At 51.6% G+C, this 23890-nt stretch overlaps 1 protein-coding gene across 9 annotated transcripts in view; it reads left to right on the forward strand.

Annotated features, from left to right (window-relative positions):
• The window catches only part of PKNOX2 (PBX/knotted 1 homeobox 2), a 309668-nt gene that overhangs the window by 243355 nt on the left and 42423 nt on the right, over positions 1-23890 (forward strand). For all 9 annotated transcript variants that reach the window (XR_013959564.1, XM_080650408.1, XM_080650409.1 and 6 more), the window contains one exon: positions 17310-17481. Coding sequence is in view for 8 of the 9 variants with exons in the window: in XM_080650408.1 (XP_080506534.1) it covers positions 17310-17481 (172 nt within the window). In the remaining variant the exon portion in view is untranslated. The remainder of the gene's footprint in view (positions 1-17309; positions 17482-23890) is intronic.

Genomic DNA, 23890 nt, shown 5'->3' on the forward strand with positions numbered 1-23890 from the left:
TGAACGAGGGTCCAGCAGGGACTGAACTATCATTTGTCCACTAAGAGAAGATGCCTGGGCCACACTCAGTTCTGAGGCTGGACCCTGGCTCACGTTGGCCGTGTGAGCGTAGGCGTTCAGGTGTATCAGTGCGCTCAGCTTACCTCTGGCTGGGCCCACACTGCAGCAGGTGCTAATGTCAGTAACATGTGCAATGGGCCACCCAGGGTGGAGAGGAAGAAGATTGATTCCCTCTTCCCCACTCGCCACCCCCCAGATGACAGTGCCTTTATGGTAATGGTGGCGATTATTGCTGTTATTATCATTATCATTGGCATTATTTTTAGTTACTCAGATGAGCTGAAGGCCTCTAATGCTAACAGTGGGGAGTCCAGAACAGTGGGCTCTGATCCGTAGATCCTGGCACAGGGGAGCTTGCCAGGCCTGAGGAAAGATACAGCACAGGGCCTACCCGCCCACCCAATGCACAGACCCGGCCCAATTGCCTGCAGGCAGTAAACTCTACCTTGGACCCCAAAAAACACCAGGATCTGGCCACAGTCCCTGTTAGACTCTAGGGGACAAGTCAGCCTCCCCCATCATAGGACTCGGCACTCCTGTCATCCCTGCCCTTCTTCCCGTCACACTCTTATTGAACCCCTGTTGTTATATGTGCTGGGCTCTTGGGGAAAGAGGAAACCCCTAAAAAGATAAGTGCATGGGCTGTTCTCTGTCTCCCCCAGAAAGAAACCAACCACAGTGGTCAGAGCTTTAATAGCAGAGGCTTCACAGAGAGAATGTATGAGTTTGATCTCAAAGGCCAGTAAGAGAGCTCACGGGAGGAGCAGCGGGTGGAAAAGGACCTGCAGGCAGGGTAGACCTGATGTGTTCTGGGAATGCCAGGAGCCAGAGCTGGGCGTGGGGAGACGCAGCTTCATCGCCATCCGTAAATTAACTGTGATGGCTGGTGCTCTGTGGGGTGTGAGAAGGGAGAGGAGAGTACCATGGCCTCCAGAACTGCCTGGTGGCCCGATGACGGTGGTTACAGCCATGATACTCCATGGATCACCGCTGCTCCAAGGACAGGCACAGCAAGCAGTGTGGCAGCACCTAGAAGCTGATTAGAAATGCAGAATCTCCGCTCCCCCAGACCTCGGGATGCGCGATCTGCACTTAAACAAGACCCCAGGTGATGCACATGTGCACTAAAGACTGATCCTGGGCACCTTCCCAGAGTCCGGGGCTGGGCCCTGTACTGAGCTCAGATTCAAGACTGGAGGGATCCCAGATTAGGGGTGCACTGGTCTCTGAGCTTTAGTTTCCCGGCAGGGCCTCATCAGCAGGTGTGATAAGGGTTCATGGGACAGCCATGTGAGTACCTGGCACCATGTCTCGCTCAAACCATAGCGGTCCCCTGGCTCCCACCAATTGCTCCATGAGCTCCATAGCCCTTCCCAGGACTCCAGGCTCCTTCTCCTTGCCCCTCACCCCCACCCCCAGGCCAGGCTACAGGGGAAACAGCCACCTCCCCTGTGGGAACTGCCCATCAGGATGTCACTCCTTCCTGTTCACCTTCACATCCAATCTTCACCTCTCCCTCAGGCTGGCCACCCCACAGCCCTTGGTGTTTGCCCAGGTTATCTCTGCAGGTGACCCCCCAACTGCCCAGCAAACATGGTGACCCCGCATCTCAGGACATCAACACCCACAGCTTCTCCACTCTGCAGCCCTTCCTGCCTGCCCCCTACCACAGGTTGTCTCTCACACCACACCTCTCCCATTAGTACCAGCTGCCCTCTCTACAGCCCTCCTACATGACTGGGAGGGAACTCAGCCTCCAGGAGGGCGGGTGATTTTAATTAGATTTGCCTGCCAGGGGCAGTCCGGCTGCTCCGAAGCACTTCAGGGAGTTGGCATTTCATGTCAACAAATGTAATGAGACCCTTTCGACTCAGATTAGTGCCCACACTGGCTTTTGGGAGCCCCCACCACAGCCCCTCTCAGAACCACAGGTGAAGAAAGAGTGGAGAAGTCCCCGGTCCCTGCAGGACTGCAGACGGGCAGTGTGACAAAGGGAGGCGCACCTGTGAGGGAGGGAGCCTGCCAGTCCCCTAAGGTTTGCAGGGTTGTGTTTGTGTATGAGGATGTGTTCATGAAATGTACTGTTTCCTTCTGATATGGAGTGTGTGTGTGTGTGTGTGTGTGTGTGTGTGTGTGTGTGTGTGCAGGGACAGAGGGGAGGCCCGGTCTGTCTTTAATTGGATCAGACCAGAGCATCATCTGGGCTAATCAGCCAGGCAGCCAGGAGTCCCTCTCAGATTAATGACCGCAGTCTAATCTGAGCAGACCCGGTGATTGGCTGCACATCACGGGTAATTGCGTTTGTGGCCCGGGAACAATACTGAGGGGGTCTGAGAAGGAAGCCTTGTGCAGTGGGGACCGCAGGCTTCGACCCACTCAGTTCTCTCCTTCCTCAGCCCCCACCGCAACCCCAGGATTTTCCCCCAAGAAATTAAAGTGTAGCTTGAGCCGTGACCCCATCTCCGTGCTGACGGACAGACGGACGGGTGTTGTCTGGGACCTGGCAGTGAGGTTGCCAGTAGCACAGAGAAGGGCCAAGAGGGGAGGTTAATTCAGCTTCCACACTCCCTCCTCCGCTCCAGTCTCCTTCCTTTCCCTTTGAAGTGAGTGGGTTCCCATGGAAACGATGATGTCCTGGGGAGCAGAAGAGATGCAGGGAGCTGGCCTGGCCAGGTGCCGTGGAGGAGGAGGCTGGCTTTGCTGAGACTGCTCAGGAGGTGCTGTGGTTCTCACCCCTAAGGCTGAAAACCTCTGAGAACCCACGAAGTGGCCGGCCTGGCGCTGAAGAAGTGGCCTATTATTGATGGGAAATGCTGCGTGGAGGTGTGAGCACCGAGAAAACAGCAGGCAGTTGTGCTTTGCTTCTCCATTAAAAATGCTAGAGAATTGAGCTGCAGGTCAGACGGACAGGGTGAGTGGCTGCTGTACCCTATACAGTTGACCCTTGAACAACACAGGGTTCTAGGGGTGCTGACCCCGAGGCAGTAAAAAACCCAACTATAACTTTGACTCCCCCAAAACTTAACAACAGTGGGCCCTTTGCATCCACAGATTCAACCAACTGTGGAGAGAAAGCAGTATATTTTGATCCACAGTTAGAGAACACAAGTCGGTAATGTACAAATGCTGTTTATTTGATCCACATTTGGTTGAATCTCGGATAAGAAACCCGTGGATACAGAGGGCCATGTATTTATTGGGAAAAAATCCACGTAAAACGGGGCCCGTGCATTTCAAACTCATGTGGTTCAAGAGTCCGCTGTATTTTTCCTTTGTGGCATTACTCATAATGGAATTGATGGTGTTAACATCATTTCTGGTTTTCCCACTAGATTGTTAACTCCGCGAGGGCAAGGTCTGTGTCTGCATCATTCATTGATTTATCCCAAGCGCATTACCCAATACCTTAGAGTCAGCCGCCTGGATGATGTACTAGATCAGTGCTTACTGAACGGACTCACTAACCCGGCGAGGCAGTACCCATATGTACACCATGGCTCTAGGTTGCTGTGCTGGCAAACTGGCCCTAGGGGACAAGGGGAGAGGAGAGCCCTGATTTGTCACATTGGCTGATTTCCAGTGTAAATGCTCCCACCATGGCCCATCTCAGGTTCCAATGTGATGCTGCTAAACAGAGTTGGGAGAAGACGCAGCGCTGGCTCTCGCCAGGCTAAAGTAAAAACCCACACAGGCGCCCCAGTCCCAGGCACACAGTCTCTGCTCTGAACAGCTCAGCACATCTCACCACCGCTTCTTCGGAGAGATTTTCTTTGTATCTGTAGCCACGATCCTACATTCCTTGGTCTTCACTGTTTTGTCTGGTCTACTCCTGGGTCCTAAGTTTGAAATGTTCTCTCTTTAAAAATTAATACTTAGAACAGTGCCTGGCACAGAGTGGGTGCTTTATAAGAATTTGCAATTGTGCTTTTTTCTCCTTAACCCCAAGGCAGGGAATTTTCTCCCTTCTAGATTGTACCCAACATTGTCCATCTGTTTGAATAAAGCCCTGCCATCACCCCCAACTTCCCTACCTTCTCCAATTCCAATCCTTTCCTGCTTTATCCATTGACAGACTTCTTCCTGGCAGCCCCCAAAAATCCTGCCAGGCATCAAATCATTCTTCTTCCTCTTTATTTTCTCAGCGTTTAGAGTTGTGACCTTTCCACATAGCACTCCCAGTTCTTCACATCAGTCTCCTCTCACAAACCGCAAACTCGGACCTTCTCCCTTCGTGTGTGACCTGCTGTCCCGTTCTCGTTCAATAAAAGCAACAGACATTTCCAAGCCCTGTTTATATCACTCATGTTCCTGTCTCATCCAAACTGGGTCCCTCTAAAATCCACACTCATTTGGGGAAAGGTCAGAACAGGGCAGTGGGCAGTGTTCATGTTCAGATCGCTCCCTAGCAACCATCCTTCTGAATGAAGGTCACTGACGTTCTAAGCTTGATCCTGATAGTCCTGTAGCTCGAGGTGCAAATGCAGCAGAGTGGCCGTGCTGGGCAGCCGGACGAGATCTAGAAATAGACTTGGTGATAACTAGCTTCGTCACCTTGAGCATGTTAATCTCTCTGAGCCTCTGGCTTCTTAACTGTAAAAAGAACATAGTAATAGCTAGACTAAAATGAGATCTTAGTTGATAATACCGGACCCACAGACCAGTGTTTCCTATGTAGACCGGGGTGGGGGTATTATAAACAAGGGCCAGCTCGCCTCCCCATGGCCAGTGGGTGTCCCTGTGGCCTGCCTGAGCTATGAAGGGTCTAGTGCCTAGGTCGGCAAACTGCGGCTCGCGAGCCACATGCAACTCTTTGGCCCTTGAGTGTGGCTCTTCCACAAAATACCACGGCCTGGGCGAGTCTATTTTGAAGAAGTGGCGTTAGAAGAAGTTTAAGTTTAAAAAATTTGGCTCTCAAAAGAAATTTCAATCATTGTACTGTTGATATTTGGCTCTGTTGACTAATGAGTTTGCCAACCACTGGTCTAGTGCATTCAGGGAGGTGGAATCCAGGGTCAGGATCGTGGCTTTGGACTTAGATTGACAGGGTTTACCTTCTGGCTTCACCGCTAGCCTGGTTTCCTCATTTGTAAAATGGGGCTAAAAAATAGTGCTATCTCTTCATCAGGATTGTCGTGGGAATTAACTGAGGTAATGCATAGAGCTCGCTTGGTACGGAACCTGGCGAATGAAGCGCTCTGCAGGCATCAGCCGCTGGTAGAGTAAATGGTGAGAGGCGAGGCAGCAAGAGGAGGCAGGAAAGGCTCCCAGTCAGGGGCTCTTCCCACTGCCATTCAAACAAACGTGTACCGAGCTCTACTGTGTATCACGCCTCACGTTAGATTCCAGGAGGGGTTCCGAATAAGGAAAACTTCAGTCTGAGGAGTGGGAGAAAGACAACATAGAAAGTAGTGTCACATAAACTTGGCACATGGAATGGGCTCAGAAAAGTATTTGTGGAATTGCCTGCAAGCTGCTGGCCATGGTGCAGTGTGGGAGAGTTGCACAGCTTTTCCTAAGGGAGGCGAAACCCACCGGAAATGATAGCCCAGCTGCCCTTCCCAGACAGGGCTGGAAGACGGGGTGGGAGGAACCCCGTGTTTGGGGCTGGTCCTGCTGTGACTGTCCTCCGGGGCATGCACCCCAGCCAGGACCCTGGGAACTGGTACTTCCTAATGAAGTGTCTTTGAGGGAACTCTTCCACCTTGTGACCAAAGGGTGTTCTGGCTCCAGGGAGCTGACCCTGGGCCTTAACCCTCCGCCTTCCCTGGCATTGGGCTTGGTCATCCCTGGAACGGCTGGGCGAGGGGCCTGAGGATGATGTGGGAGGAGTTCAGCCATTCCAATGAGTTTAGATGCTCTGGACTAGGTGCTGGGGGTCAAAGCTCCAGGCTGTATCCATCCTGGGCTTTATGGGCAGGGCTCTCGCAGACACTCCTGGCATTTGAAGCAGGTGGCCTAAGAGCTAGCCTCCCAGCTGGTGGCTGTAGTCAGGGGAGTGAACCCAGTGGAGCCATAATCTAAGAGTAAAACCATGCTCCATTCTCCTTGGCACCAGAATAGGCCTGTTTCCCGCCTTCCTAAAGGCATATGCAGACCCCGCCCCAAGCCCAGCCTCTGCACATCCTGCTGGCGGGCGCAGAGGCTGCAGCTGCCGGCCCAGGAAGCAGGTGTGTTCAGAGGCGGTGGGTCCTGCTGCTCCCACAGCTCACCGTCTGGCCTAGGCAGAGCTGAGAGTACGGGTACCTGGCGAAGACAAGGCCCACCAACACGAGATGCAGAACCTGGAGTCCCAATGACTTTCCTCCTCACGAGGTCATGTTGGGCTTGAAGGAGATAACGAATGCTAACAGTGCCAGTGCTTGGTATGTAGACGCTCAGAGTGAATGCTGGCTTTGCTGGCGAGGAGTTACAGTACTAGACTGGATCTGCCCCATTACCAGAGGGAAGTCATCCAGCAGGCGGGTCTCCTGCTAGTGCGATGGGGTGGGTGGGTGGGGTGGGAGGAGACCAGCAAGCAAAGCCTGGGGGTTCAGGTGGCCAATAATTTCTCACCAGGGCTGCACTAAGCCAGTCTTGCCCTTCTTTTAACCATAGCGCCACGCTCTGATTTTCCCAAGCACTGGTTCATTTTGTGGTCAAATGCAAAGATCATAAGACTGAGACTTCAGTCTAACTTCTGACTCTACCATTGGGCAAACCATTGAACCTCTTTAGATAAGCTTTCCTCCCCCACCAGGGGGGTGTCAGGTGAGAAAATGAAAGGTCTATAAAGATGTTAAAGCCTGGGCCTGGCCGGGTGGCTCATTTAGTTGGAGCATCCTCCCATGCACCAAAAATGGGTCGTGGATTTGATTCCCCGTCAGGGCACATACCTGGGTTGTGGGTTCAATCCCCAGTTGGGGTGTATACGGGAGGCAGCTGATCAATGCTTCTCTCTCACATCGATGTTTCTCTCCCTCTCCCTTCCTCTCTCTAAAATCAATGCAAAGATATCCTTCAGTGAGGATAAAAAATAAATATGTTAGCCTGACTGGCGTGGCTCAGGACTTGAGCATCGACCTATGAACCAGAAGGTCATGGTTTGATTCCCCGTCATGCCTGGGTTGCGGGCTTGATCCCGGGGACGGGGGGGGGGGGGGGGGTGCGGTGCAGGAGGCAGCCGATCAATGATTCTCTCTCATCATTGATGTTTCTCTCTCTCCCTCTCCCTTCTTCTCTGAAATCAATAAAAATATATTAAAAAAATTAAAATAATAAATAAATAAATAAATAAATGTTAAAGTCCTGTCCAAACACAGAGTACTATTAGGAGAGCAGGTTCTTTTGGAAACTGGTTTGATGAGCAGAGATTCTCTTGGGCTGCAGCAGTCTTGATTCTCGAAGGGACAACATGGCAATTCAGTTCCGAGACCCCAGGACACATGTGACTCAAGGACAGTAGAGGAAAAAAGGGAGGAGGATGAGGTGATTCCAATAATCGTTCAAAAACAGTACATGGACGGGGGGTGAGGGGGAGAGCATAACATTTGGATACCCAGATTTAAATTTCAACTCAATCACTTACTAGCTTGATGTAATTATTTAACCCATGGCACCTCAGTTTGCTAATCAGTAAAATGGGAATAATAATAATATTGGGTGTTTAAATGCAATAAGTACATGGAAAAGCACTTTGTAACTTACAGAGTGCCTCCAAACGTGTGTGGGTGTTTTGTCACTGCCAGTGACCAAGGCACAATGGACAGAGCTCCCCTTTCCACACCATCCCTTCCCCCGAAGTACTTTCTCTCTGGGGACTGATGGCATCTCTGGTGACTTGGGTAGGAGCTCTGACTGGCTCACACTAGCTGCCTACCCTCAGGGAAGATACTTGCTGTGCCTCTGTTATCTCTCCTTAAAATGTGGGGGGCTGATCATCAACAAATCAGGAGACAGTAAGTGCTGGCGTGGATGTGGAGAAAGGGGACCCTCTTGCACTGTCAGTGAGATTGTAATTGGTGCAGCCACGTGGAAAATTGTGGAGGATCCTCAAAAAAGTAAACTACCATATGATCCAGCAATTCCACTTCTGGGTATATTCAAAGGGAACAAAAATATTAACTCAGAAAGCTATCTGCACCCCTGTGTTCATAACAGCATTTTTTACAATAGCCGAGACATGGAAGCAATATACAATATATGAACATTATTCAGCCATAAAAATTAGGTTAATCTACTATTTACAACAACATGGACGGAACTTGAGGGCATTATTCTATGTGAAATGAGTCAGAAAGAAAACGACAAATAATGTTTGATCTCACTTTACCAGTGGATTCTAAAAAAAATACCAGCAACCAAATCAGATTCCCACATAAAGAGATCAGACTTGTGGTTCCCAGGAGTGGGAGGGAAAATTGGAGGAAGGTGGTCAAAGGTACGAAAGTTCCAGTTATAAGATAAATAAGAATCAGGGATGTAACGTCAGCAGGATGGCTAGAGCCAGCACTGCGGTGTGATCCACAGGAAAGTTGCTAAGAAAGTAAAGTCTGAGTTCTCATTGCAAGGAGCATTTCCCCCCACTTTTCTTGTCTTTTCATTGTATTTCTATGAGGAGATGGAGGTTAGCCGAGCCTACTGTGCTAATCATTTCATAATATATGTAGGTCAGACCATCATGATGTACACTTTAGACTTAGACAGTGATGTGTATCAACTCTTTCTCAATAAAACAAAACAAACAAAAAAAAAACAAGTCCTACCAGGTCTCAAGTTTTAGGTTCCCGGTATTCTTGCCCTTGAAGACTAGCCTTAACAATCACTTAGTTGAGATTTCACATTTTTTAAAATGTGCCAGGAGGGAGGGGTGTGTGTGTGAGTGTGTGTGTGAAGGGAGGGGGCAGAGCACACTGTGGCCAGCCCTGGGCCACACTTGCTGGGAATAGACCTGTTCACCACCTGGGGAGGAGCGACATTTGGGGCCCTGGAACCCTAGCCCATGCAATTCCAATTTAGCAACAAGAAGTCCTCTCCAAGACAACCCAGGCTAACACCGCCCACTGGGCAGGACTAAAAATACACCCGCATGGTGTCAGCGTCACACCTGAAGTAAAAATACATCCTCCAGGAGCTGCTGGCTTGCTCCCCCACCCCCTCCGCTCTCTCCATCTGGTGCCTTTGAGCTGTGAGGAGTGGAGGGCTGGGCAGGCACCCGCCTCCACATCACCGCCTCCCTCCAAGACCCTGCCAGCCCACTCCCCATACACCCCAGCAGAGCCCAAAGCAGGCAAGTCTTTTTGTAGTAACTGTGGCTAGAAACTGCCAGATGGCAGTACCTGATCCCAGTACCCCAGCAGGAATGGATTCTGAGCCGGGAAGAAGTTCCGGATTGCGTCTTGGAACCTTTATTCTCACAGTTGGTGCTTCTTGATTCACTCACTCGTCCCATGCATCGATTCACAGAATAGTTACTGAGCCTCTGCTGTGTGCCAGGCACTGTGCCTGACCCCTGGAAATTCAAAAAGAGGACGAGCATGCCCCGGAGGAGCTCAGCATGCAGTGAGGAAGACAGATCTGTGCACACGCCACTGCAGCCAGTAGAATGTGTCCCAAGGAAAATAAAAATAAATGCTTACTGGCAGTGCTGTTCTGCTTAAAAAGGAGGGTTTGGGTTTCTGATCAGTTAATTGCACGTGGCCTCTCTTCTCCTCTCTCTGTACCTCTGTTTGAGTTGGCATGTGGGCTTGTCCCTGCCACATGAGTCAGTGGAGGTGGGATTATAAATGGATTGGAGCGGATGGTGTCGGTGTTGCTCTGAATCAAAAAGGTTCCCACACACTCTTCCAGGGAAAAGGAGCAGCTTAGTAAGCGTCAGGCACTCCACATGCTTCCTCACTGAACCCTTAAGGGTACCTGCGTGGTGGTGGTGTCCCTGCTTTAGAAAAAAGGAAACTGAGCCCTAGCCAGTTTGGCTCGGTGGATAGAGCATCGGCCCATGGACTGAAGGGTCCTGGCTTCAGTTCCGGACAAGGGCATATACCTCAGTTGCAGGTGCGATCTCTGGCTCTGATCGGGGTGCGTGTGGAAGGCAACCAATTGCTGTGTCTTCCTCACATCAATGTTTTTCTCTGTCTCTACCCCTCCCTTCCACTCTCTCTGAAAATCTATGGGAAAGATATCCTGAGGTGAGGATTAACAACAAAAAAAGGTAACTGAGACTCAGAGAAACTCAGTGACTTGCCCCTAAGTCACACAGTTATGTGACTCCAAAGTCTTGACTCGTTTCAGAGCGCCTAGCTTCTCGCCCTAAAGGAGGAAGTGGTCCGGGTGGAAACCCTGAAGCATCCCTGATGGTTCAGAGGAGGTAATGCTCCCTCTTGCTGGAGACGCCCTCGAGGCGCCTGCGGATGGCACTCGGAGCTGGATTCTGAAATGACTGGAAGGGACAGGTAGAGACCCAGGAGCAGGCAGCTGAGGCGGAAGGACCAGCAGGAGCCCCAGAAGTCTGGTTGCCTGAGCTGGTGAAGGGGAATTGTGCAGATACAGGGCTGGGGGCCACCTGCTCTCTGTCCATCCACCACGCCCTGCGAGTCTGTTGAAGAGAAAGTGAGGCCACACTGTGAATGCCGCGTGTCCATCTGAGGTTGCTCATTGATTTCCTCAGCATCCAGGAGAAACATGGCGACAGTTCTCACAGTGAACACTTGTAAGGGGCCTCTGGCAGTGGAGAGATGCCCAGGAAAGGGGCAGCAGGCCGCCCTGGAAAGTGGCTCTGGGGCATTCCTCTGATTCTGTGATCCCAGTGACCTCTGACTTGGGCTCTAGAAAAAGAGGATCAGGGTTCCAGCCCTTGAGCAGTTTCCAGGTGGTGGGCCTTTGGCAGCTGGAGACCTCCATGTGCATCAGTGCAGACTCGGTCGGAGAGCTGGAGAGCCACTGGCCTGGTCGCTGCTTGCCCCCCGCCCCCCCCCCGCCCACCATCACCACCTAAGCAGCCTGCAGACTGATGTCCTCTGTGGCATTTGGGCCCAGACCATGCTCTGGTCCCCCTGAAATTTCCACCCAGAAATGTGGCTCTCCTATCATACAGTCCACGCTCTGGACCGCCGTCTATCCTCATCCCAGCCAGGAAAGGCTGAGGGGCTGTACCCTCAATGGAAGAAGCAACCAGGGTCCAGGGAGGGCTAAGTGCTGTCCTGGCCTCCCCCGACTGCCTCTTCTGCAGCTGATGAGTCTGGGCTGGGAGATGAGGTGCAGGACAGCCGGGGGGCTCCAAGGTCAGTCCCAGGGGGAGAAGGTGGACAGCCAGGCAAGCTGCCACACACTTGGCTGGACCCATAATTGAGGTCTGCAGTCCCGGCCAAGGTCACAAGGGAAGGGATGGCTGAGAGGCTCCGGAGTGATGGAGTGGCATGACTGTGAATCACAAGGTTTATCACCCAGAAAGAGAACCAGCACTAATGTCTCCCGCATGTGGCCAGCCCTGCCCCCAGCCTGCAGCGCTGTTTCTGTCCACATATCCGTTCTCCATCCCTGTCTCACCTGTCCTTTGCATCCTAGCCTCTCTAAAGATCTGTGTTTTCACTTTCTTTCTTTCTTTCTTTTTTGCATTCCTTCTTTTTTCCAGTCTCTGTTTCTTTGTCTCTGACCCTCTATGCAGGAAGAAATGTTTAAAAACAATTTAACCTTGGTTGTCCGAGGAGGAAGGAAAGGAAGCAGAAAAGGGTCCTCTCGCCTTTTCGTGAGTCCTTTTAACAAAAGGAAATAAGCCTCACCCTAACAAGGGAATTAAGTCAGAGATGAGGAGGAGAATTACCAGGAAGTCGTGGTTTCCATCCCAGGGGTCTTTGAAATGTTAGGGAGATCTACTGAGCCAGTTTAGGTTAAGAACACCTGTCAGGAGGTGGGAGGGCTAAAGGGGGCTGTGCTGAAGCCCGCATGCTCATGGATGCACTCAGAAGCCTTACCAGTGTGTGTGCACATGTGTGCATCTGTGTGAGGGCGTGTGTGTGTGTGTGTGTGTGTGTGTGTGTGTGTGAGTGACCTTGCGCTGAAGGAAAACTGGGGTTCATCGAGGGGTCTCTGCCTCTCTGTTGCTACAGAGAGGGTGACATTCACCTCCACTGGGGCTTCAGCCCAAATCCTGTCCAGTTTGGGGCCAGGGTGGGGGTGGGGGGGTGCTGCTCCTCTACCTCCTGGCCCCAAACTGGGTATTGCAGGCCGGTGAATTGGGGTGATGTAAAAAACACAAAGGCAGAAATGTCAGAGGTAATTAAACCAAACGATGGCTTAAACCCCTGTAGAAATCAACGTATCGGGTTTAATCACTGCTGCAGCCAGCGCAGGGCTGCAAGGCTGCAAGAGGCCGCTTCTCTGGATTGTTCACAGGAAGTGCGTATCTTGAGCTTGATTTTGGTTCAGATGCTCCTGGGAGAGGTGATGAGGGTGGGGTGGGGGTGGGGACCTGGAAAAGAAAAAAGAAATAGTAAAATGTTATTTGAGATCATCTCTTCTTGCCCGCCCTGGAGCCATGCGGCTCCCTGCTCGGGGCTCTGCCCCCCTCCCGGCGCCCAGGAGCGGGCACAGTGCTGAGTGTGCTAAATTAGGCCATTAGAGAAATTCATTTCTCTTTATTAGTCTGTGTCAAATCCTTTTTATTAGTGGCTGGAAACGACCTCTCTTCCTCAGTGAAATGTCATGCAGGTTCCCTCCTTCTATTTGTTCTGCACTGACGAGGCTCAAGCTCTCCCTGAATTGAGCACTGAGATTTATTTCCTCCAAATTTTGAACGGCTTAAGAGAGATTGGGGTGGAGGGGGCGGTCAGGCGGAGGCGGCAGGGAGAAGAGGGGAGAGGGCAGGTGAGCTCCTCTGGAGGTCAGGTGTCCTCTGGAAATAAAATCGAGTGGCCATCTCTTACATCTTGTTCCTCATCTTCCGGGCCTGGGACCGAGTTTCCAGGTTCCTACTTCTATGTCTCTGATGGGGGAGATCGGGACAGCAACACCAGGACACACTGAAGCTCAGGGCCATATCCCATGTCTCCCTGGAAACCCTTCTTCCCCTCCCATGCCTGCACACACAGGGACATTCATGTCCCTGCTGACCAAGACACCCAGCTCTCGGGCTCCCTGCCCTAATCACCCCATCCTGTCCCTCCCCAAGCCTGCATTGGGGCTGCCAGCCTCATCTCCAGCCGTAGGTGGTGATGTTGGGGAGTAGCTTAGAAATCCAGGTCCACCCTTGGTTGGACAGCTGTAGGCTGGGCAGCTGGGGAGGGGCTGGGCCCTGGAGAAGCCCAGTGACTGCAGCCACAGACCCTGCTGAGTCACCGGGAAGCTGAGCCTGGTTCTCAGGGGTGACGCAGTGTCTCAGCTGTCCCTACGCTTGAGGTAGTGGGGAACAGTCTGGATTTACGGAGGGATCCAGGAGGATAGAGCAGGGGAGCCACAGGCAGCCCCTACCCGGTGTAGTCCATGTGAAACCTGTGGCTGAGCTCAGATGCCATCTGATCTCCTGGGCTCAGGGACCAGGGGGTGGGGTGGGTGGAACCCAGCCAGGAGCCTGGAGAGGGTGGGGTATGAGAAGGGAGGGTTTGGAGCTGAGAGTTTGGCTCGGGTCAGGAGAGACTGGAGAGAAGCAGCCATGCCAGCCTCCGGGAGCCTGCTCTGTGCTCCGTGGCCCTCATTAATTGGGGGGGCGGGGGGGATGGGAAGTATGTTTCCTTCTTCTGAGAGATAGCAGGAGCCCCCAGAAAACACCCCCAGATATGCCCCCCACACACACATTCTGGGGAGATCTGATGTCTGGAAGTGAGGGGTTTATGAAAAGGACCTGTGCTGTGGCCCAGTGTTCATGACAAGGCCTCCAGCCCACCCCCACCTGCACCCCGCCCAAGGCCCAGCTCTGTCTGAGACTGTGATTTGAGTCCCGTTCACCTCTCCAACCTCACCTCCCTCCAGTCCCCTCCTGCCTATCCTGCTCCAGCCACATCGTCCGGATGTTGTTCCAGAAACACACCAGGCTCATTCCTATCTCGGGTGCTTTGCTTTTTCTGCTCCGAAAGCCTCTCCCTCTGATTTTTGCATGACTGCCTCCTCATCATTCAGGCTTCATTTAAATGTCACCTCCTCAGAGAGGCCCTCCCTGATCACTCTCCTCCATGCAGGGGCAAGAACAGTGGCAGAGGGGACCACCCTCCCATCCCCATCCCAACTCTAGTGCTAGTGTGTGAGGGATGCAGTCACTAGTAGATCCCTCTTTCCCTACCCCACACGCTATTCATGTTGTGTACACAGAACACTCAGTCCCCGCCCAGATCACACACACAACACATGGCACATACACACTGCCCTCAATGTAGGGCACATCCACACACTATTCACTGAACACAAAATCTGTACCCCAACTTCAAACACAACCAGGGGGCCAGGCACACAACCCACATGCATACATACTGTATACATCCCACACTGTGTGTACACACAATGCAAACACACAAGAGCACATGTACACAACACTCACACTGGCCTCGCTGACAAGTGCACACACACACATGTGCACACAGGCGCCCCCTCTTCATTCAGCAGCTGCCCACCCCACTCTGACGAGGGAAGAGAACCAGCGGTGACCGGCGGGGTGCACCCACCACCTGGCACGGAGCTGCGGATTATTAGTTCCTGGTAATTTAGTGCCCTTGTACAGAGTCGATTTGTGCCTTTCATTCCTAATTGATCTAGTGGCTGTTTAAATGGCAGCAGGCATCTGTTGAGAGTAGGAAGGTTCATCAGGCGCAATAATTCATAACACCGTCTGGAATTTGCCTTTCGTGTCCCTCAGCTAAAGCGCTGCGGGCTCTGCTTAAATCACAGCCGCTGAGGCTTCCTTTGGTATTCCGCGCAGGGCCAGGAGAGGCTTGCATTAAACTGGGATCAGCTTAGATTAGACCGTAATATGCTGCGGCATTAGTGGCTGCAAATGAAGACTTACGCTGGAGTTTAACCCTTCACCTGCTCTCTCTTTGTTTTAGCCACTGGCCAAGCGAGCCGTGGTTTTCCCTGTCAGCTTCGGGGGCGGGGCAGGGTGGCTGAATAGGTGTTCCACAGATTTGGGGCCACAGATGGGCCACATTCAGATATTGACCTTTTTGTCCCTGCAGACAAAAACCCAGCCTGCAGGCCAGCGGTTTATGCATCAGCTCCCAAAACAAGGGTGGGGAGGCAGTGTCCAGTGTAGGCCCTGCGAGCCAAGCAGCCCACCTGAGTGGGCCCTACCTCCTCCCCCCACTGCCCCTGAGCCTGGGGAGCATGGCCAGCATATATGGGGGACTAAGCACCTAGAATTATGAGAACCCCAGAGCGGACAGTCTGGAAGGGTCAGCACTGTGAGGCTGGGCGTCAGTCCTCCTTGCGTTGTGTTTGATCACAGTGTGCCGGGGGAGCACCGTCCAGTGTCCTTTCAAGTCTGGTGCTTTCCAGTGTGGCAGCCACCAGCCACATGTGGCCGTTTACATTAACATCAGTTAAAATTAAATCAAGTAGAAACTCAGTGTCCTAGGCACAAGTCATAAATTTTAATCCCCACCCAAGGAGATGTGTTTATTGATTTTTAGAGAGAGGGAGGAAGAGAGAGAGAAACATTGATGTGAGATAGAAACATCGATCTCCTGCCTCCCATATGCGCCACAACCATGATCAAACCCACCACCTAGGTATGTGCCCTGACCGGGAATTGAACCTGCACCCTTTTGATATATAGGACAACGCTCCAACCAACTGAGCCACCCAGCCAGGGCAGCAGTCATATTTTAAACGTCCCTTGACCTCGACTAGTTAGTGGCTCTGTGTTGGAGGGCAGACAGTGTAGAACGTGTCCATGTGGCAGGAATGTTACTGGACAGTGCTGGCCAGAGCATCCCCTCTCGCAGAGGCCCAGGGGCCAGGCCTGACACATGCTTCCTCCTCTCCCAGAAGGCAGAGCTTAATCAAAAAGAAAGAGCTAGATTGTGTGGTCCCAGGGGACTGAGAAAGAGACGGGGGGTGGTGTGCAGATGCTTTTTGGGGACCACCATGGGAAGGAAGGGGGCTCTAGGGTCCAGTGTCAACAACCCGTGCAAACATATGCACACGTGCTGGGAGTTAAGACATTGTCATTCACACATGCTGCAGAGAAATAAGAGTGATATGCACTTACATGTGCACACAGGTGTGCACACATAACATATATGCATTCAGCAAATATTTGTTGGGATCTACATGCCTCTGCTAGACTCCGAACAGACTGTGGTGAATAAGGTGGGCTTGCTTCCTGCCCTCATGCAGCTCACATTCTAGTCAGGAAGGCAGGTGATAAAGCAAAGAGCTCAGGGAGCCATCAGCGTAGTGTGAGGGAGGGCCAGTCAGAGGAGCTTCCCAGAGTGGGTGGCGTCTCCACCGAAACCAACAGAGCCAGCGAGGTAAGCCCTTCAGCTTACAGAATGCATCACACACATACCACCCGCTCACTCACATGCTCTTCATCCCCTAATTCATTGTCCGTCACTGAGTATTAAGTGCCTGCTATGAGCATGCAGGGCAAGGCCCTAAGGATACAACGCTCATTAAGACAGGGACGGTCCTGGAGGACAACAGTGAGCAAATATGATGCAGATAATCCGGTGGTTACGGATGTGCTAGGTGTGTGATGACGGGAAAGTGCAGGGAGGTGATATTCCTGTGATTGGGTGTCTGACCTGAACTGAGTCGGCGAACAGATGCAGAGCAGGTGGAGACACCTGCCTGCCATGTGCAACCAGAACTCAGGCTCACGCTCATCCCCTGTAAACACTCACAGACACACAGGCACTGCCCTCAGTTGGCTCCAGACAGCCAAGAATGAGTGTCTGACCAACCGCTGATGTTCATGCCCGGGACTTGTCTGGACTTCCCACACTTCTTTCCTGGGTTGACCTTAAACTAGAAAGGGACTCCTACTTCTCTGAAGGGTTACACCCCTCACCCTCATCAGATACCCATGCAGGTCATCTTACCAAAGAGAAAAGCCAGGCGCCGGTGAGGAGGATACCGCCCTTTACGCCCAGGGATGGGAGACTGGGTCTTCCCACCAGGGCATGAACTGCTGCCATCTGGGCTGACCGTGGGGACTGGGGACGATCTCAGGAGTGGGGCCTTGGGAGAAGAAGTGTGGGGAGCATGGGGAAAGGGCCCTCATGGCTTCTGAGCCCAGCCGGCCGCAGGTCTCTGTGCGCATGTGTGAGCTCTTGCTGTCCCCACAGGCACCCTCTTTTCCCGCTTCTGACGCTGCTGTTTGAGAAATGTGAACAGGCCACCCAGGGCTCGGAGTGCATCACCTCCGCCAGCTTTGACGTGGACATCGAGAACTTTGTCCACCAGCAGGAGCAGGAGCACAAACCCTTCTTCAGCGATGACCCAGAACTGGACAATCTGGTAAAGACCCTCCCTCCCCACCCTGGCTAGGTTCTCCATCCCCTGTGGTTCCTCCAAGTGCTCTAGAAATGATCCTTTCATTCGTTCAGCAAAAGGTGTTGTGTGCCACTGTGGGCCAGGCACTAGATGGTCCTCTAGCCACTGAGAACCATTTCTAAGTTCCCTAAACCAAGAGCTGCAGGCACAGGTCTGGCTGCCTAAGCTCTCCCCTTCTCTGGTCTCTGCCCGCTGCACACCTGCATCCCCTCCAGCCTCTTGCCACGCAGACAGGAGGAGAGGTGGGGCGTGGCACCAGAATGTCTGGGGCAGCGGTTCTGAGGGCTGGAGTCCTGGCGTGTTAGTAACTCGCCAGGCTGGTGTGCTGCAGTGTGGAGGGTGAGCGGACAGGCACATTCAAGCACATCGGCAGCTAGAGAGACCTGGAGACACAGTCCTGTTGAGAAGGAGGCCAGCAGATGTCCTGCCCATTTAGGGGGACACAGGAGGTCAGGCTTTCAAACCCAGCGTGTGACCCAGGTCATCACTGCAGCCTGCTGTTCTGTGCAGCGGGGACATGCCAGCAAGTGTCTGGCTCCGTGCTCCCCTTGCCAACACTCCCTGGGTCTCCAGGTCTGCTCACTCACGTAGTCAGAGTTCTGATTCAGTCCAACAACCTTGGTCAAGGGCCTGCCGTGTGCCAAGCCTGCCCTGGGGAAGTGGGTGTTGTAGAAGCTGCCCCGGCGGCCCCAGCCCTCTGGCGGCCCCAGTCCTCAGGTCACCAGACTGGGAGTGGTCTGGTTAGTGGAGTCGTCCTTCGACATCCCACCCCTCACATGGCCTTATTTACCCAGATGAGTAGCCACAGTCCTGGCCGGGAGATTGGTCAATCAATTATTTTATTTTTTCTGTGACTTAAAATTTTTTAAGTTACAGTTTACATTCAGTATTATTTTGTATTAGTATCGTGTATACAGCATAGTGGTTAGACAACCATCTACTTTACAAAGTGTCCCCCAGTGATTCGTCAATTGTTCCCATGGGATGAAAGCCCAGGGCTGGCTTCCCTGTTCAGCATCTGTGCGACTTTGCTGACTTCACTCCTTCGAAGCTCGGTTTCCTTGCGTGTAGATCCAATACACCCATCTCCAGTGACGGTAATAAAAACACGAGTGAGATGGCTTGTGGAACTAAATGGCCTTTAAGAACGCATACCATCCAGAAGGTTAGTCTCAAGTGCAGTATCCTTACGCCAAGGCATTCTAGCTTCCCAGCCCCACCTCCTGGCCCCCAAAACTTTACTTGGGGAGCCAAGCAGTGCCCTTCGCCGCCCTCTTGAAGTCAGGAGGGGGTGGAAGAGGCCAACCACAGGAGCCATCATTAGAACAGGAATCATGTAGCCAGCGCAGCCAAGATGCACATAATTAGAAATTAGAAAAAGGTCAGATCACGTCATTATCAGCTCAATCAGCTGCCGAGTGCCACAGCCAGTTAATCTGGCATCTGTATTTTTTATAACCCCGCACACGTAGCCCAACGGACTGTAACTCTTTATCCGGACAGATATACTGCGCAGCAGAGCAGGGACATAAAATGAGAGACCCCGAGCAAATGAGCTGAGATAATTGAGAGATTTATTTTATATATATGTGCGTGTCAGGGCGGCTTTCTTCTGCCCTTGAATATTGACTTTCACAGATGAAATTGTCAGGAGGACACGGAGGTCCCCAAAACTTTGTCCCACCCTGGGATTTCGAGCTCTGATCCCTCCCCATCCCTGCCCCCCCCCCGCCCCACCAAGCCCACCACTGGGCATGACTCCTCCCACCTCTTGCTGTGTGATCCCCCCCCCTCAAAAAAAACACCACAATTTGCATGCTGTACCTTCCCCTCCTCCCAGAAAGTGTCCTGGACAAGTTCCCATGGGAACGCTGACTGAGCTCTCCTGGAGCTGCCCAAAGACCAGAGAGGTCCCCGGACTGCAGTTCTGAGGGCACTGCCCTTCCTGGGAGCCAGCTGCTGCCACTGCACACAAGGAAACACAGCTGTGGAGAGAAGCAAGTCCCTGTACAGATGAGACAGCACAGCCCAGAGAAGGGAAATTACTTCAGGGCTCCTCATATGCTCTCCCTCCACTGCATCACCCCCTCCCTTCTCCCTGGGACAATAGAGTCCTACTTCATAAGAGTACCCCCCACCCAGCCGCTGTGGCACAGCAGTTGAGCTTCAACATATGAACCAGGAAGTCACGGTTCGATTCTCTGTCAGGGCACATGCCAGGTTGCAGGCTTGATCCCCAGTAGGGGGCGTGCAGGAGGCAGCCAATCAATGATTCTCTTTCATCATTGAGATTTCTATCTCTCTCTCCTCTCTTCCTCTCTCTTAAATCGATAAAAAAAATATTTTTAAAAAAGAGTACCCTCACCAAGTCTCCCCCAGTCCCCACACTCTGACCCTCTCTACTTCTCCTTTCCGACGCTGGTAGCTAGGCTGGGATGCCCCCATGTTAGTGCCACAGCCACTCTCCACGCCAATTCCCACTCCTACACTGTGCTCACCAGGCCTCTCTTACCTGCCCCCGGGTCCCCCGCTCGGGTCCAACCCCCTCTGACTGGCAGTTGGTAAAGTTTGTAAAATTTGCAAGTTCCCCAAACCCCTTTGAAAGGTAGAAGGTTTTTGTTTTATAAAATCTGATTTACGGGCCCCCAGTGCAGGGCCAAGGTTTTATATATTATGCAAGATTTCAAACCGAGGCTGTAAAACCTATGGTTTCAGTTTCATGCATGGAATTTTTTTATGTGTAAATTTTTTAACATTTATGGGGCACGTTTTAATGAGACTCTGGTGTGGCTCAAGGGACAGATTAGGGCTGCCTGGCCGAAAAGCCAGCTCTGAAACGGGGCCCCACAGGCCCCTGGGCCACGCTGAGGAGGCAGGGCCCGAGCTGTGGAGAGGAGCCAGGCTGGAGTTCCGGGCACGCAGAGGCCTCGCCAGCCCCGCTCAGTCTGTCCCTCAGCCTTCAGTGCAGACTCCCTTCGCCCAGACAGGAGCAGGAATCCTACAGACATGAGAAAGGGAAAGGAAAACCCTAAGCTGACAACAATGCGCATCTATAGAGCACTTGTTAGGTGCCAGGTGCTCTTCCAAACACTTTACATATAATTTCTCACTTAATCCTATTTTCAAACCCACAAGGCACATATTATTATTACTGTTATTCCCATTGTAAGACGAGGAGCTTGAGACACGAGGATGTCGCTAGCTCAAGGTCACACTAGCAGACAGCAGAGGGAGCCACGCAGTCACACTGACCCATCGCTCATCTTTCTTAGTTCTTTCTGTGTACAAGCTCTTCTTTTTAGTTCTTTTCTGGCCACCTTTCATTCAGTCCTCACTGTAACTCTGAGGGAGCCACTGTTGTTCCATTTTACAGAGGAGGAAAGTAGAGCGCAGAGACTATGTAAACTGGTCAGGGCCTCTCAGTAGGTGGAAGACCCAGGACTCAGCCTCCAAAGCCCACTGCTCTGCCATTTGGTTTTACAGAGGAGCTCAAGGCCTAAGAACCCACAGTTACAGAGCTGGTATTTGCACTATGTGGGTGTAGCTCCAAAGCCCACCGCCTTCCTCTGCACCACACTGCTTCTCCAAATTGAGGAGAAGTGACCTGTTACTGACTTAAAAGTGTTTCACTTGTCATGCATGATGGCTTCCAGAAAATGTTCCTTCTGTCCCCCCATAATCTGGCAGTTCCCAGTCCCTGGTCTTCATCTTTCTTCCAACTCCCATTTCTTGTTCCAGTGACCTTACATTTACAACTGGTTGGGCAGAGCTGGGCGGGTCTGGAAAAATTCCCGATTAGATTTTAGCTTCGGCTGCCCTAACAACCCCCAGGAAATATCAGAACTTGTGTGTTTATAAACTCCTTCCTCTGCAAGTGAGAGAGGACCATCCCAGCTCACAGAGGAAGCACCTCCTTAACTGCTGCATGCAACTTCGCAGGGCGCCTCATCTCAGCCTCTGTCCCTCATCTCCGGGGGAGACATGCCCCGTGGTTATGAGACTCAAATGAGATAATGGAGAGAAAAGCATTTTGCATCTTGTAAAGTGCTCTGCCTGTAATTGATTTGAAAGGCAAGATTTATTACCATCAAGTGAAGAGGCCATGATCCTACAAGAGAGGCTACTTTTTAGGAGGAACTTGGTTGCGGGAGGGGCACGTTGGCATAAAGAACTGACATTTATCAAATAGCTACTCTGTTGCCAGAACATTTACATACATTATCTAATTCCATTTTCACAATAGCTCTACCGTGTAAGCATTATCACCCAAACTTGACAGAAAGTTTAAATGCTTGTCTGGAATACCCAGGCAGGAAATGAGCGATTTGGAGCATCATGCCACATGACCTCCTGGAAACCAGGAGCCCCATCCAGGTTCTGTCCTGGGACCCCTGGGGCCATGTGACCTCCTGGAAACCAGGAGCCCCATCCAGGTTCTGTCCTGGGACCCCTGGGGCCACGTGACCTCCTTGGAACCAGGAGCCCCAGCCATGTTCTGTCCTGGGACCCCTGGGGCCACATGACCTCCTGGAAACCAGGAGCCCCATCCAGGTTCTGTCTGGGACCCCTGGGGCTAGTGCACATGGCATGCGATGAAAATATAAGGTTGCAGCTTGCTTTGCTTCTTTGAAGGGTACTTCTTAGAAAACAAGGGCTGTTTTTTTTATTTTGAAAGAGAAGGGAGGAAGAAAAGCTGAAAGAGGAAGCCAAATGTGGGGGAAGGAATTAAGGACACATTTATCACATTTGGAGATGATATTAAATCAAATGGAATTGTTATTGCTCCAGAAAATTTGGAATGACTTTTTATATGACATTGATCATTTAGAAAAATAGCCCAATAAATCCGAGTTTTACTCTGATTTAGAGGCAAAAACCCCAAATTGCAAACACGTAGGACAGAGGATGATTTACAAAACACAAATACAGAAGAAAAACTGGGAGTGGTTGTTTTTCCACTAGCTGAATATGGAATAGCAGTCGGAAAGCCAGCAAGATATTAGAAGTTATTAAAAGAGGTTAAAAAATGTATATGCTTTTGATTCCCTGTGGTTCATAAAGCACTTTCACATTATTATTTCCCTCAGCTCTTAGACAATCCTGTGAGTTAGGGATGATCCTCTCTCCCTGTTACAAATGAGGAAACTGAGGCTCAGAGAAGTCATGCAACTGGCCCAATATCACCCAGTTTCTCAACAGCAGGTGGACTCAGATCCAGGCTGACTGACAGCACTCCACCGCCCCCCCCCCCCGCCCCCGCAGGCTTCCTGCTCCACCAGGCAGCGCCCCACCAGGCAGCGTTGCCCGTCTTTTTCTCTAATATTGAAAGGTCCTTCATATTCATTGCCTCGGCACACCATGGTGGTTTACGCTACCTGCTTAAATCTTTAAACCAAGTCTGTTATTCCATAAAAAAGTAATCCTTCCTCTGCGCATTGTCAGACCAAGTGGTGGGTCCACTTTGAGCTCCGAGCACCAGACCCGGTTTAATCCCAGTGCGTGTCTGTTTCACCTCAGCAAAGCTGTCCAGGTGGATTTTACTTCTGAGCTTGTTTTACTGATTTGTATTTCCTGATTCTTTTAATACGTACTTTTTGGCTATGTTTTTAAAATAAATGAATAAATGTGTGTACTTTTCTGTGTGTGAATATGGGTGTATTGCTTCATGAGAAGATTTAAAAATAAATGAGTGAACAAAATGTTGATTAAAAATGAAGACTGGTCCAGCAAAGGAAAGCTCAGAGACAGAAGGGAAGAAGAAACGGAAAGAAGGAAGAAAGGAAGGCGTAGGAAGAAAGGGAGGAAGGGAGAGAGAAAAGGGGAAAAGAAGAAAGGCTGAAGGAACCAGGATTCCGTTGCCTGAAGAAGATAAAGCTAATTGGACAGTTTATTCCAGGCAGGTGCTTTCTCCAGCCTATGGCACGTTGTGAGACAATATTCACGTTGAATGGATAACATTGAATTAAGGGAGTTGGTGCTGATAGAAGCATTTAGATGTTCTTGGTGCCCACAGGAGGCTGAGCAAGCGCTTTCTGTTAAGGCAGGAGAGAATTTGGTCACTTCTTGGAAGAATTCAACAAGCAGGTTGAGAACAGAGAGCTTTGGCGTGATGAGGTTCTGATTGGGAGCACCTCCAAGGAGACCACGCAGCCTGTGTCCTAGAGACTTGGCCCTTCTGCTCACCACAGGCGGCCAGATCGTCTCTCAGTGCCCCTCCCACACCGTCCGTGAATTGAGGGCAGGAGTCCTGGTGATGCTCAGAGTCAGAACATCGGAGGCACCTGACAGCCCATTCCTCTCTTCTTCAGCACGAGGAAGCAGACACCTGCATGGGTGAGGGATTCTGACTCCTGGGCTAGACCAGGAGTGAGAG

This window comes from Plecotus auritus (assembly GCF_963455305.1).
Source record: "Plecotus auritus genome assembly, chromosome: 13".
Lineage (NCBI taxonomy): Eukaryota > Metazoa > Chordata > Mammalia > Chiroptera > Vespertilionidae > Plecotus > Plecotus auritus.